Below are 14,015 nucleotides of genomic sequence, written 5' to 3' on the forward strand. Positions count from 1 at the left end.
GTTGCTGCAAATTGACAACTCTGCAATTAGGAGTGATTAATGATGCACCCCAGCGCTGTGGAGGGCCAGAGGTCAGGCTTTCATAGGCTGTACACTCTGTGGGAAAGGGGAGAAGGGACCTGTTCCCCAGAGCAAACAAAACCCCCTCTCTGTTGAGAATTGCTGTTGATGTGGACATAATTTGTGTCAGCAGCCATGCACAAGTGGGGAAGACCAAGTGCAGGACATCATCATCTCATGCTATGCAATTTTTCCTTTATTTTTTCCTTCTTTTTATTTTTTTCCTCCCTCCTGTCAGCATGGCATCTGGATTATATATATTTCCCTTTTTTGCAAGGTAGATACTGAACCTGCATCAGGATTCCTGTTGCTGGGATATGATGAGCCCTGAAATGACTTTGAGGGAAGGAATAAAAACTGTGAGCAAAATAGTTAAGGGGGAAAAAAAAAATAGGACAGAATGGAAAATGAAAAAAGAGTAGTTAAAGGGAACAAGTGTGCCTAATTCAATTGTAGCTATCCATGTTTTTCTGGGAAAAACTGAAAAGCTGGCTTATACAGTAGAAGTGGTTTTAAAATTTAGCCTCTGTTAGCTGATTTCCAGTTAAATGAACCTTTTTTCCTCCCTAGCAAATTGTCTTTTGGAAATGAGAACCCAGCTGCAGTTTTCCAAAACCTTATTCAGAAGATGTGTCAAAAATCCAATTTTCTATGAGAACAGCCTGAAAACACTCAAGTGTACTAGCAGCAGTGTTTGCAAACAAAATGTTAATAGATCACATTTTTTGCTGTGTGTTTAATATTTTTTTATTTTAGTGTACATGTGTGTATTTTTGCATATAAGTGTATACAAATCTGGAAAAAACCCGACTGAATGAGATGCTTTTTACTGTAACACGTTGCCATTTCTATTTAGATATAACAAAATCTGTCAATTTTTTATCTATTTAATCTTTTTCATTGCCATGCTTCCTTTCCTCCCCACCACCCCACAGTAGTCTGAATGTGCCCATTGTTTGTGAGAATTTTTTTTGCCACCTACTGTAGAATTGCGGTGACATTACCCTTATTTTTGAACACCAAAGACTGTGTAACAAGTTTCTGTATTATTTAACTTGCCAAGTTCTTTGGGGAGGAGTTGTGTTTTTCTAAAAGGAAGTGTTCTGTTTTAGGACTGTATATGGGCTATGCACTATTTAAAATATAAATAGTGATAGATTGATAAATTGATGAGAGCTATGGAATTATGTGACAGTTTCTTGTGAAAGAATGAAAAACAGCAGATTGGAATTGAAGTCTCTGAAGTGATGATACAGAATTATGAATTTATAAACCTAATAGTAGTTAATGCTAGATTCCCTAATATTGTATCTGGACAAATTAATTCATTTCAGTTTTGCCTTTCTGTTGTATTAACAACAGTGTTGTAGATTTAACTTTAGTACTTCTTGTTTCCTATAGAGGAAACAAAATTAAATTTTTACGGGTGTATGTGGTGAGTAGAACAGTGAAATGCTTAAATATTAAAGAATTCATTTTTTACAATTATGTTTGTTTTTCTTTTCCAGAGTGTCTTCTATACAAAAACCTGATCATTTTCATGTGACAAAGGTATGTTCATCATCAGAACCAAGAAATTAGCATGTGGCACTAACTGTTACCCATCTGTCAAACCCTTTTGTGAAAGCACTGGTGTTCAGACTTTCAGTAAAATGTACTTGTTTTCCATATGTTATGTTGAGAGTATTGCAGCATTTCGATCTTTGAATACTTTTTTTCCCCTCCTAAAAATGAATAGAGAGACCTGGAAATGATTATCAAAAAGAAAAAAAAAAGGTGAATAAATGTTATTCTCCAGCTCTTGGAACCTTTTTTTAAAGATATTGCTGGTGTTTTCCCTCTGTACCTAAGAGAGAAACAAGCAGGTAGAATTTTTTTGGCAGTGATTTTTAAAATTTTTTGTGGGGTTTTTTTTAATGGACACTGAAATCTTTCCTGGTATTTGAGAGAAGCCTATCCACATACTGCAATTTCAGAGAACAAGTCCCCTCACTTTCCTTAAAGCTCTGGAGAATTACTTGTTCTTGAGTTCTTCTAATTTTTTATTCTGTGCAACAGTTTCAAAATCGTCTTTCTGAGAAAAATGCTGTTTGCAAACTTGAAAATACTTATAAATAGCCTGTATGTGAAAAGCCTCTCCAGTGGACATAATTAATGTGCAGTATATTACTGTTCTGCTGACCATGACCTTTAAAGGCCACAGTTTGGGGACAACAATGGTAAAATGTGGTTCCCAGAACAAAACCCCAAGCAAACAAGAAAATCAGATTTCTTGGGTGCATTATCTGACATGGGTATGTGGAGACTTTGGGGAGTATCAATGTGCTCTCGTTCTGCTCCTAAAGGCCTTAGAAACAGATCAGTGTGTGAACACTTGCACATTCCATTTGTGTATGGGGAACGTGCATATCTCAAATTGGGTTTGAGACATGGAATGTGGATTTTTCTACAAAGCTCTAGTTTTTTCCACATGACTTACCCGCTGAGTTTTGCAACAGAGTGGTTTTTCAGTTTCTTGTGAGTTTGATTTGTGGAGTGTCTGTTTTGGATATGCCAAAAGGAGCTAGCGTTGTGGAATTTCGTATTGATTGTGCATGTTGGGATCATTCCCTCTCCTAAGATGCACGGCTCAGGTTGTTTTCCCATCCATTCCATGGCTGCACTCTTGGTACAGCTTGCTTCTGTGCTTCACGCCAGGTGGGCCATCTGCCCCGAGAACAACTAAAATCCCTGCTGAGGAATGTGCATGCGTTTGGCGTGGTTTTGTGTGTTTCTGTTTTGTTTTTCATCCCACATAGGCAGAGCCTACCGAAGTAGTTAAGCCTGTGCCCATTGCCTCTGCTGTTGCACCCAAAGTCACTGCCACAGCCAGCGTGGCTTTCAATAAGACACCGAGGCCGTTTGGAGCTGTAACCTCCTCCAAGGTCACCTCCATCCCATCACCGTCCTCCGCCTTCACGCCGGCGCAGGCGTCGGCCGCATCCCCGTGTGCTGTGCCCGGAGTGCATGCTAACGCCAAGCCTAACGCTGAGCCGTGGCCGCCTGTGCCGGGCGCTCCTAAACCTGCAGTTCCTGTCCCACGGCAGCACGGTGCCGCCCCGAGCGCCTCGGCCGCCGACGGCGCCCAGGACGCAGCCGAGGGGCCGCGACGAGGAGGCAGAGAGAACCAGGGGGAGAGTAAACAGCAAAATGGGTAGGTGGGATTTTGTTTTTGCTGTGAGGGTCTTTCCTCACAGGAAAAAAGCCGGGCTTGTTTGAGGGCCAAGGAAAACACAGCTTGGAGGAGTTGTTTACTCCTCAGAAATTATTTTGAAAATGATGCTTCAAAGGGCCCCAGCTAGACTTTTGGTGGTGGTTTTTCTCACAAGTGACATGTCAGTTTACGGAGTGTTACGGCTAAATTGAACAAGGACCATGGAATGCTTTACATGATGTGTTCTATCACCACATTCTGGACCTTACAACAAGCCTGGTGTTAATTTCCATGTCCAATCTCACTGTGTATTTTGACACCCAATACAGTGACTGAAAGCAGCAGGCACTCAAAAATGCAGAGCAGTCTGTCAAGAAGGGTCAGTGGGTGCTGTGATGGCCAGGAATGATACACTCTGGAAGAACAACCATGACCCTGGCAGAACCAATGAAAAAAGGTCCCAGAAGGGAGGCAAGGGGACAGATGTCTCACTAATTCTCTGCACTACAGAGGAGAAGCTTTAACATGTTTTCTAGGAAGCTGACGGGGTTAAGTGGGTTTATTTTTGCTGTAATATAAATACCTCAACTTTAAATTTAACCTTCACCCCAAACAAGTAATGCAGATTTAAAATGTAGTAATTTCCTTATTCAAATAAGGAAATTACTACATTTATGTTTATGTTTATGTTGAAGGGGGCATCAGAGACTGGACATTTAAGGGACTGTAGGAGACATAGAAGGCTTTATCTAGTGTAGCATCTAGACTGGTAAACAATAGATTAGGAAACTAAATTGAACCCAGCAGCAGTCCTGGGAACTCAGACCTGCAGCAAGATTTTGCCTGGGGATGCCTTGGGCTTTCCCAGAAATTCCTGGGCAGAGTATGGGAGCTGTAGCACCTCAGGGACTGGTTCCCAGTGCCTGCTGTACGTGGGGGAGAGGAGGAGGCTGGGCATGAGCAGTCCCATGCCAGTTGGCCTCTGTGGCCAGCAGTTGAATTAAGTAATAAAAAGGGAAGGAGGGGGAACTGTAGGTTTCTCTTCAGCTTTAAAAACGTGAATCCTGGGCTTAAAAGCTAAAAGCTGTGGTTACTACTTCTCATCCCACAAAAGAAAGGGACTGGAAGAATAGGCCTTGTAACACTCTTCTCTGATACTCACTCAGTATAAAAAGTATATGAAGAACCCTACAGAAAGGTAAACATCCATGCCAACTAAAACACTGACTAAATTGCAGTTTCAGTTGAGTTTCTTATGGGGTAAAAAAACCAACTTCTTTAGGTACTTATTCCCTCTATGTCGTAGTATGAATATTTTCCATGTGTGGACTCATAATGCAGCCCGTATGCATTTTATATTGCACCGTAGCCATGGTAACTACAAGCCCTTTCTTAAACAGATGATGGCAGGAATCCACTCAGCAAAACGTGGGTTGAAATTGAGAGATCCCAAGGACTTGCTCACTGCTGGTGCAGTTGTTGAATATGCTTGGCAAGCCCTCTCTTATCTTTCCAGGAATACTGTTTTAGCAAATAACTGTATAAGGAGTATTCAAAAGCAGCAATTAGTACTGAAAAAGAGGAACAATAGCAACAAAATTAAGTCTCCTGTAAGGAAGCGCTGCAGGCACAGAGTAAGCACTTTACAATCAAGATGGGATGACTGGGTGAGTGCTGCTATGCACCCTACCTTACTTAGAGGATGAATAATACCATCAAAGAGGATGAATAATCACAGCTGAGAGGTGAGGAAATCCCTGTCTCACTGTCAGCCTTGCAGATCTAGTTTAGAAAAGTTTGAAAACATTTCGGAGTTGTAAAAACCTACATTATTTTGCAGTCCTTCTTACAATATTGTGTTTGGGCTGCTTAAGTGTCCTGCAGTCCTAAGGCACAAAACAAAAACAAGTGGGCAGACCCACTAAGGTGGTTATATCGGTCTGCTGCTACACTACTTAATTTTACCTAGAAAAGTTAAGTTTCTACAATGATGCTTGAATATCTCCCAATTGAAAATGGTATCAATGACATCTATAAAATATCACAAACATTGAAGTTTGGAATAATTGGTCAGTCTGAAATTAATTCCATTTTGGTTTCTGTGGCATGTGTGATTCCTTTTCTCACCAACTTGTACATTGTTCATAGATGGCACTGCTTAGCATGTGCAGTTCTTTAGACATGCACCTTGTTATACTCACAATTTCCTCCCTTCCTCTTGGCTTCCCTCGAAAAACATTCAGGATATAAACTATTTGACTTCAGGATGGGAAAGGAAGTTTAATTTCCCTTGTTTAGTTCTGCCTTAGAAAGCAAGCAATTTGCCTTCACTAGTTTATGTGCAGTTGCACTTTTATCAAGACCTTTTTGCCTGCTCTTGCATGAAGATGTGCCTGCTGCTTAAAACAGGTAAGATGTCCACAGACTCCACTCCAGTTAAAGTTCAGCTGGGCTAAAATTTTCTCTTACAGGTTCTCTTGATGTTTGTAAGTTTGACTTACATGATATAGGGCTTTACCAGAGCTTGGATTTCGAAACTCCTGTACTATTTTAAGAAGCAAAGAATTAATTAACACCTCAAATACTTTTTTTTTTCCCTTGCAGATAGCAGCAGCGACAAAGTTAGTATCAACAGCACTGGACTTGAATTATGGTTATTTTTCCTATTGGAATAACCAGCATGTATTCTGGTTTTGCAAAATTTCAGCTCTTACCGAGCTACATATTTAAATTTTGCAAAACAGCTTCAGCTTTTCTTAGTGTAATACATTATTTTATCTGCATTGGACATGATGTGACTTTGCTTTTCACTGTGCTACATTTTGCAGCTCATTTTTATTCTACAAAACATTAATGTGGTGTTTGTGTGTACTGATAAATTCTTGGTGCAACTGTGGTTCATTGGTGTTGGTAATACGACTAGTGAATGGTGAAATACAGTATAAAGATAAAATTGCTTTGAGAACTGTGGAATGAAGGGCTGGATTCTGAATTCATACAGGAAAGGAAAACTAACGTCCATATACTCTGATTTGTGCATATTAGGATGATAAATGATTGAGGCTTTATTGGCTTCTCTCCTCTCCCCTTGCCTCAAGGCTGAGTTAAGAGAGAGCCTGTCTCACTGAGTTTTCCTTTGTCTCTGGCACCACCTTGTTGCCTCAGTGAGTCATTACTAGTAGACTCCTAAGCCTTATAAAGGAGACCAGTAGGACAAGAGAAGTCAGCGGGACTTTTTTCTTTATACCACTTTGGTATATAACAAATGTGAAAGACTGCTTATTTCACTGGGGTACTCGCTAGAATGCAGTAAACTGCACATAAATCATTACAGTTTCATGTATTTCCACACCTTTAATTACTGCTTTAACTTTCACATTACATTTCATTTTTGCTATTAACTGTTTAAATTGCTTTACTCAATTTTTCTCTGTTCTCCATCCTGAAATTGCCACTGCCTTTCTATATCTCTTTCTCTGTTATCAACTTTGGTATGTGATACATGCTCTTCACTAATATTGTGTGTCAAGAAATTAAATCTTTTGGTATCATTTTGTACCGTACCTTTCACATTCTTTCAAGTATTAAATATGTTTTTAAGCTTAAGTTTTTACTAATGCATTCCGTTTAACAGGCCTGATTCTTACTCAATAACAGTTAATATCATTCCTCAGTCATTTTCCACCTTTCTTCCCCAGAAATACTTTGAACCATTAAAGTACAGTGAGGAGGTAGTGTCAGAAATAAAAATTACTTCTAAAGTTTTGTTGGGTTTTGATTTTTAATATTTATTAGAAATTTTGTGTCCTAGGAGCTAGTTTTTCCACAGTTTTCCTCCTGTAAATTGTGTAAAAGTAAGTGTACACTTAGTGGGTCTTAGAGATTAATGCTTTGGAATAACAAATGTAGAATTTAGGAGTAATTTATGTACTTTGAGTCTTCTGTTCCCTTTCCCCAAATTTCCCAAACTGACACATTCTTTACATCACTTACTGGAATCAAAGATTTTAGATACTGTACTCTTGACAGTGGTGCTAGGGCAAGGATTGATAATAGTCTGTAGGTTACTCTAGGGAAAGTTTCCAGGTGGAGCAATCATCCCACTGCTTTTCTTTCAAAGAGGGTACCTCCTCATTATGCCTCCAAACATGGCCATCTGTGCTTTCATAGATGGCCACGTTCTAGATCTAGGCTTGGGTCTGATCTAGACTTTGCCAAGGGCAAACCACTTGGTATGTACTGGGCGCTCCTTGCATGTGCCCACATCTGTGCTGTGCCCCTCAGGAGCTAAAGGGAGAATTTGTCAAGGGGCACCTGATCTGACCCAGGTAGACTACTCTGTTTTATCAAAACAAATTTCCCTTTTATCCCTATGGGGAAATCACTATGAGTTGAGTAAAAGTATGTGAATTCTGTGCAGTGGATTTAGTGGTAGAAGGAGAATATGGCTATTATTTGTATTTTAGTGCCCTTTCTTGCAAAACTAATTCAGCAGAATAATTAGCTACATTTCTGTTTCATTTCAGCTTTCTGACTTTTTCTTCTTTTCTTCTTTTCCTTTTCCTGTGGATGCTGGGAAAACTTTCTCTTGCTGTCTTACTCTGTCGCCTCCAAGGAAAAACCCACCCAAACGGTAAAAGTCTAAACACGTAGATGTCTTGATAATACTGTCTTTTACTGTTTCAAGTGTTCCATCAGTGAAACAAGGAGAAATATTTCAGTGGGGTTAGAGTAATTATAAAAGGTGTGCTTGGTTCAGAAAACTGCATCTGTGTTTAGCTGGGCCTCAGTTGCCGCCTTTCTGCATTGCAGCGCGGAAGCTGCCTTTAAATGCTGTGCAAAGTCACAGCTGCACCCGCGCCTTTGCGGCCAGAGCGAGGTGCTGTGTCAAGCCTTGCACTCACTGCTGTGTCTGTCTGTCCTGGCGCAGCCCCCCGCGGAAGCACATCGTGGACACCTACACGGAGTTCTACCACACGCCCACCCACAGCGACGCCAGCAAGAAGCGGCTGATCGAGGACACCGAGGACTGGCACCCGCGCACGGGCACCACCCAGTCCCGCTCCTTCCGCATCCTCGCCCAAATCACTGGCACGGATCACAGTGAGTGCCTCAGTGCAGGTGGAGTAACGGGCAGTTCCCCTGCACAGACTGGGGTTTTAAAGCTGGGGGTCAGGGAGGATAAAGGAAATATTACTGTAACCCTGCTGTTACGAAGTAGTTCAGGGCATATACATTGCTGGACATTATTCCTGATTGAGCTGAATTAAAATGTTCTAGATAAATCCTAAAATTTCCATTTCTACTCCCAGAGATATTGAACGATACATATTTGTTGTCTCTTTCCCCCTCATATCACTAAAATAGCGACATTCCTGATCAAATTTAATGCTTCAGAAAAATTAGGTGGTTTTTGGCATGCAGAAAGTCATACAAAAGTATGCGATCTGGAATGATGTAACCAATCAGAAACATAAATCCATAATTCCTCAGTTTATTTCTGTGTTATGTTTCCACTCTCTGCTTATGCTATGATGTGATTACATATATTGGTGGAGTGGAACAGGTGATGTGGTGAAGGTCATTACCAGTCATATAATTTTATGCTAAAACTTCAATTTCATGTTATGCTGTCAGCCATAATCACTAGCTGAGATTTGTGATTTTGTGTGAAGGCCACCAGAAGTGCTATCAGGGGCTTCGAGCTCTCATTCTTCAGCTTTTCTCAGCTAGAGCTGCAATAATGAAGGCATTGAGGAAATTGGACCTCCTCTCCAGGGGGAGATTTGATTAAATCAGCTATTTCTAGAAGCCAGTGATAACATTTCCCAAAATAAGGGTTATTGTCCGTGTGTGATAAATATTCTGACTTGGGACTTGATTGTTTTGTGGTCCTGTGTTCAGTTCCCTTCATGAGACCTTGTAAGGGCAGACTATAGGACCTGAACATCAAATAAATTCATCTTTACTGAATAACATGTTATCATGTTGATAAATGCTGTAAGAAAATTACTGCAACTAGATTTGCCAGCCTTAAAATCAGGACTGGGAATTTTGCCTTATCCCTTGTGCAGACCTCTAGACCCTTGGTGGGAAATAGCCTGGCTGCAAACAGACGCTTGGATTATCACCTGATATAAACGCACTGGATGTTCATCCAAAAGAAATACCTCCTACCTTCCATTCATCTTCACCTTCTCAAATCACCTTTCTCATTGCCAGCATGGAGAGTGGGCCAGGGGGAAGGGCAGAGACCACAGAGCCACTTTTCAGCAGTCCTACTAGCAAAGGGGCTCTTGAAGTTCATGGACATAACTCATGTCTATTGGGGTGGATTTAGAATCAAAGAATCCTAACGAGCCTTGTTGTAATTTCCTGCTGTAGTGAATGTAGTGGCACAGTAGAGAATGTCAGTGTTGTGGTACAGTGTCTTTAGTGCCCTAGAAAATAAAAATTTTCTGTTTTCCTTCAGTGAAAGAACCAGAAAATGAAGCTGGGAAGAAGACTAAGTGAGTTGATGTTTTACATTTTGATTACTTTAATACATTGCATGTTTTAAGTCTTAACTTGTAGTGTTTGGTGCACTTGTGTGACATCTGGGTGTTTTTTAAATGTTCCTTCCCTTTTTGCCTTTTACTTCAGCATGTCAAAATCCAGATATTTTTCTCCATAGACAAATGCTTTTAAAAGTTGTTGGTGCAGTCCAGTAGTAATGTTTGTGCAGGAGTTTGTGTAGAGATTTTCTGTAAACTTGAACCAGTTTGTTTGCCTGTACGAAGTCAGCTTGTGTTTTCCTTTTGCAAGTCTCATCAAGCATTTTTGATTTGTGAGTGTGGATCTGATTGCAAGACATAGGTGGGAGGTATTGCTGTTCTGGCTGCAAGTGAGGATCAGCTGTCTCCTTCCTTCCGGATAAGCAGTGTTCAAAAGGAGCACCAACCTGTGGCTAAATCTAATGGTTCTTGAAGTCAGTTCTTGAGCTTTCTTTACTGACTTTGACTAACACTGGATCCAGCTTTTTGACAGAGAGGAAGACAATGCCATAGAACTAGTGCATGGAGTTTGCATGCTCACTTGTGAAACTGCTTAAGACAATCTTTCTTTCTTTCTTATTTTTCTTCTATCACTTCTTTCCACAGGGAAAAGGTTCCCATCCACGTCCTTAGCCCCAAATATACAAAATTACGTGACTGGCACCATGAAGTCTCAGCACGTGTTCTTAATGTCCAGTGATTTTACCCGAGTTGCAAAAGCAAAATACAAACCCTTCCTTTCTTCTTTTCCATCTGCTTTGCAAAAAAAAAAAAAAAAAGGAAAAAAAACGAAAAAAGAAAACTTATTTCAGTAGCCTTTCTGCGAGAGAAATTCTAGCCTTTTCTATACTTTTCTAACACTTTCCTACTGATGTGTAAAAAATGGGATGAAATGTTTTTGTGCTAATCATTAGTTGACAAAAAGTACATATTTAAAACCTAGCAACTTGGGTGGCTGAATCTCCCAATGTGTGGGGGAGGAGATGGCTGTTTCAGTTCTTTATTCTGCCTGAAAGAAGTCATTTGCATTGCTGAGTTTGAGTTACTGTAGGCTATTAGAAAGCAGGAAATTATGAACAAATACTAAGAAATTGTGTTACTTTGATTCTGGGGCTGGAGGAAGAAGATGAAGAGGGGATTGTATGCACTTATTTCAAATTTTCATACCTACCAGGAAAACTATCTTGGATTTCACTAGATTTTCAGCAGGTCAGTTTTAGAGTGGTTGTAAATGTTTTACAAAGTACAGCAATAAGACAGACTGCTTTAAGCAAAGAAAAGAAAAATTTTAAAAATTATGTTCCAATGTTTTGAAGTGAAAGCTCAATATAAAGATTCTGCTGCTTAGATTAGTAATATTTTCATGTTTTGGAAAACTTAAAAAAACAATAATTGAGCAGAATGTTGCTGTGTAAGAGCTTCAACACATCTTCTAGCAGGGGCAAGGTTAGACAGTAGTATTTATTTATTTACAGAGTGAAGCTTATAGGCTTTCTTGTGTTTATGAAAGCTTCACAACCCTGTGGTTCTTCTGTAAAATAATGTATTATAGTAGCTACACATCCATTAATTTATGCATTTTGAAGTTTGGAGAGTATTTTAATAAAAGTTGCTTTTATCTTAGCTCTGTCTGTTTTTCTTTTGAGTCTCTCGGACTCCTTGAATATTCTTCTCATGCATGGGGCTGACATTTCATTGCACCTTCGCAGCTTATAGGAAGAAAAACAGTTAAATCCCAGCTGCATAGTAGAAACAGTCTGAATTGTTTAAAACTATCCCAGTATTTTACTTCCTGATCATTTTAAAAATGGGGTACGTGTTTGTGTTGTTGAAATTCACACAAGATTTGCAGGATTCAATAAAATGATTGACCCTTACGGGAGTAAAAATGATACGAAGTAAAGCTCGCTTTCGGCTTTTGCAGCGCTTGTTGGACCAGATAACGTTTGAGACCTCAAACAAAGGTGATTGTGAAGCACATGTAAAAGCCCAGTTTCTCACAACTGCTCAGTGAGAGCCTTTGCAGTTGGTTTGGGTTTCTGCAGCTGACCTACACACTCCTCTGATGGAATTAGTCCTGTGAACAGATTCTTCTGCAGAAGACTTGGTGGGGTTGTTTTGTTTTCGTTTCCTTGCACGATGTTGGAATTTGAGAGGACCTTTGGAGTCATTTTAAGTTTTACTTTCCTTTTCAGATGGTTTATGCTGCTATGCAGTACAGCAGTAGCTTATGGTATTTGTCATTTTATCTTTAGGAAAAGACAAACAGAAAATGGAGACTTCAGGTAATAGATAAGTTATCTAACACTAACAGTCACCAATGTGGATGCCTAACTCTGCACAGATTTGCCTTGGTAATGGTAGCCCAAGGGATATCACCTCTTGCACACTTCTTGGGTTAACTCCTTAGAGACAGTAGGGAAAAACATTCACTTCAATAATTTCACAGAAGAGTGTTTGGATGAGAAGTGCCAATCAGTTTAATTTCCATGCCCCTCCATCACATAACTTGGCAGTGAGTACTGTGTTACTAAACCCAAGTGTGTTACTGAGTGCACATACACCACAATATAATAATTTGATAGAGTACTGCACATTCAAGTGGGAATGTGAAGTAGTGTATTTAAATTGTTCTGCTGGGTTTATATAATTTCTGTATGAACAGAACAAAATGTGAGCATTTCAGAGACCATCAATGCAATGACAACTGTGAAAGATTGGAAAGGTTATCTCTTAGATTCTCTGTAAAGGTTTCTTTTTAAGGGAGAAATGGTTTGACCTTCAGGTATTTTTATGTTCTGGAGATGTCCCTAGGTAATGAGAATATTCTCATGTTGTTATTAAACTTACCATTATGTTTATCTATCTTAACAGCTCTTATCCTTTTGAAGGGTGAGTAGTTGTAGTGAGAAAAAGAAGAATAAACACTCTCTAACTAATCAAAATAATAGAAGCCTCTGTTTTGAGTAAAACTAAACATAGTCATAGAGTTTATCTTTCAAGGATATTAAAGTAGTTTGAGAGAGACAGCCAAATTATTAGTTTTCTATAAATTCATTGTAAAAACACCACTAGTTCCAGAAGTGGTTTATGAATGCATGAAATTAATTTCATTTACTACTTGAAAGATGTCATCTCTTCACCTAATATCCCCATTGCACAGATCTTACTGGCATTCAATTTTGGACTTTTTGTTACTGTTCTCAAAAATGGACCACTTTTTCATTTGTATCTGACAAACATGCCCTATCTCATGTCTGATTCCCAGCATACATCTGATCTTTGCAAACATTTTGAATGTTGTTTTATATAAACAAATAAGGTTAAATTTTAGAGATATCCTTGAAATCTCAATGTGGAAATGAAATAGAAAATTCTCTCTCATGATCAATCTTCAGTAAAATATCCCAATTTAATAATATTCAGCTTTTCAGGCAGGCATTGTCCAAGACAGATGTTCTGTGTGGTTTTTACTATTGTTTATTTTTAAACTGTAACCCACTAGGGATTTCTGTTTGGATAAAATAGATTTTTCTCTTCAGCAGCTGGAAAGACAGGATGTAGAAAGCCCTCACTGAAATGTGTAGATTGCAGCTTTTAAACCAGTTACTTAAAACTTAGGCAGTGTATAGTCTTTGTATAAAGTTTATGTGGTTTAGATGATTTCTATTTCTGCAGTACCCTAAATCCTGTTAGTTTTAAATGTTCACTTTCATCCATCTCCTTTTCAGCAATCAGCTCTGGATTTGGTTTTATCCTTAAATTGTAGAGTCAATTCATTGTCCTGAGTGAAGATTTTCCAGATTTGTAGTTCAGTTGATCCACGGTGACTGGAAAATATTTGTCCTACTCTCGGTCAGTCTTGAAACAATCTGTCATAAAATCATGTATTTACTTTTCTCTCCCCCATGTCATAAATATATGTAAAGCATACCTGCAGATCTACCTGATGGAGCAGGAACCCAGGATACCTGTATTAATTTGAATAAAAAATCCATAGCTACCCCGACTTTGGAGATGCCACCTGCACCAGAATTTCCATCCACACCTTTACCACCTTTGAGGTCTGCTCCCTGGTCATTCTTAAATCTGTTCAATAATTTTCAGCACTTAAGGTTCCCTGCTTTAATAAGATGCTTAATTCTGCATACTAACATAAGAAAAAACCACACAGCCCCTGTGGCTAATTTAGTCTGCTCAAAACTTATTGCTGTGATTGCTCTCTGCCT

At 39.3% G+C, this 14,015-nt stretch overlaps 1 protein-coding gene across 8 annotated transcripts in view; it reads left to right on the forward strand.

Moving 5' to 3' along the window:
* PDLIM5 (PDZ and LIM domain 5) overlaps nucleotides 1–14,015 on the forward strand; it is a 125,296-nt gene that overhangs the window by 67,793 nt on the left and 43,488 nt on the right. For 2 of the 8 annotated variants that reach the window (XM_041484283.1, XM_041484284.1), the window contains exons 4-8: nucleotides 1,569–1,611; nucleotides 2,859–3,253; nucleotides 7,869–7,886; nucleotides 8,184–8,356; nucleotides 9,726–9,762. In XM_041484283.1, coding sequence (XP_041340217.1) covers nucleotides 1,569–1,611; nucleotides 2,859–3,253; nucleotides 7,869–7,886; nucleotides 8,184–8,356; nucleotides 9,726–9,762 — 666 coding nt within the window. Of the gene's footprint in view, nucleotides 1–1,568; nucleotides 1,612–2,858; nucleotides 3,254–5,857; nucleotides 5,875–7,868; nucleotides 7,887–8,183; nucleotides 8,357–9,725; nucleotides 9,763–10,392; nucleotides 11,410–14,015 lie in introns of those variants that run through there. The other 6 variants (XM_041484290.1, XM_041484289.1, XM_041484287.1 and 3 more) reach the window with 6 other exon arrangements.

This window comes from Pyrgilauda ruficollis, unplaced genomic scaffold, assembly GCF_017590135.1.
Source record: "Pyrgilauda ruficollis isolate IOZ18807 unplaced genomic scaffold, ASM1759013v1 scaffold65, whole genome shotgun sequence".
Taxonomy (NCBI): Eukaryota; Metazoa; Chordata; class Aves; order Passeriformes; family Passeridae; genus Pyrgilauda; species Pyrgilauda ruficollis.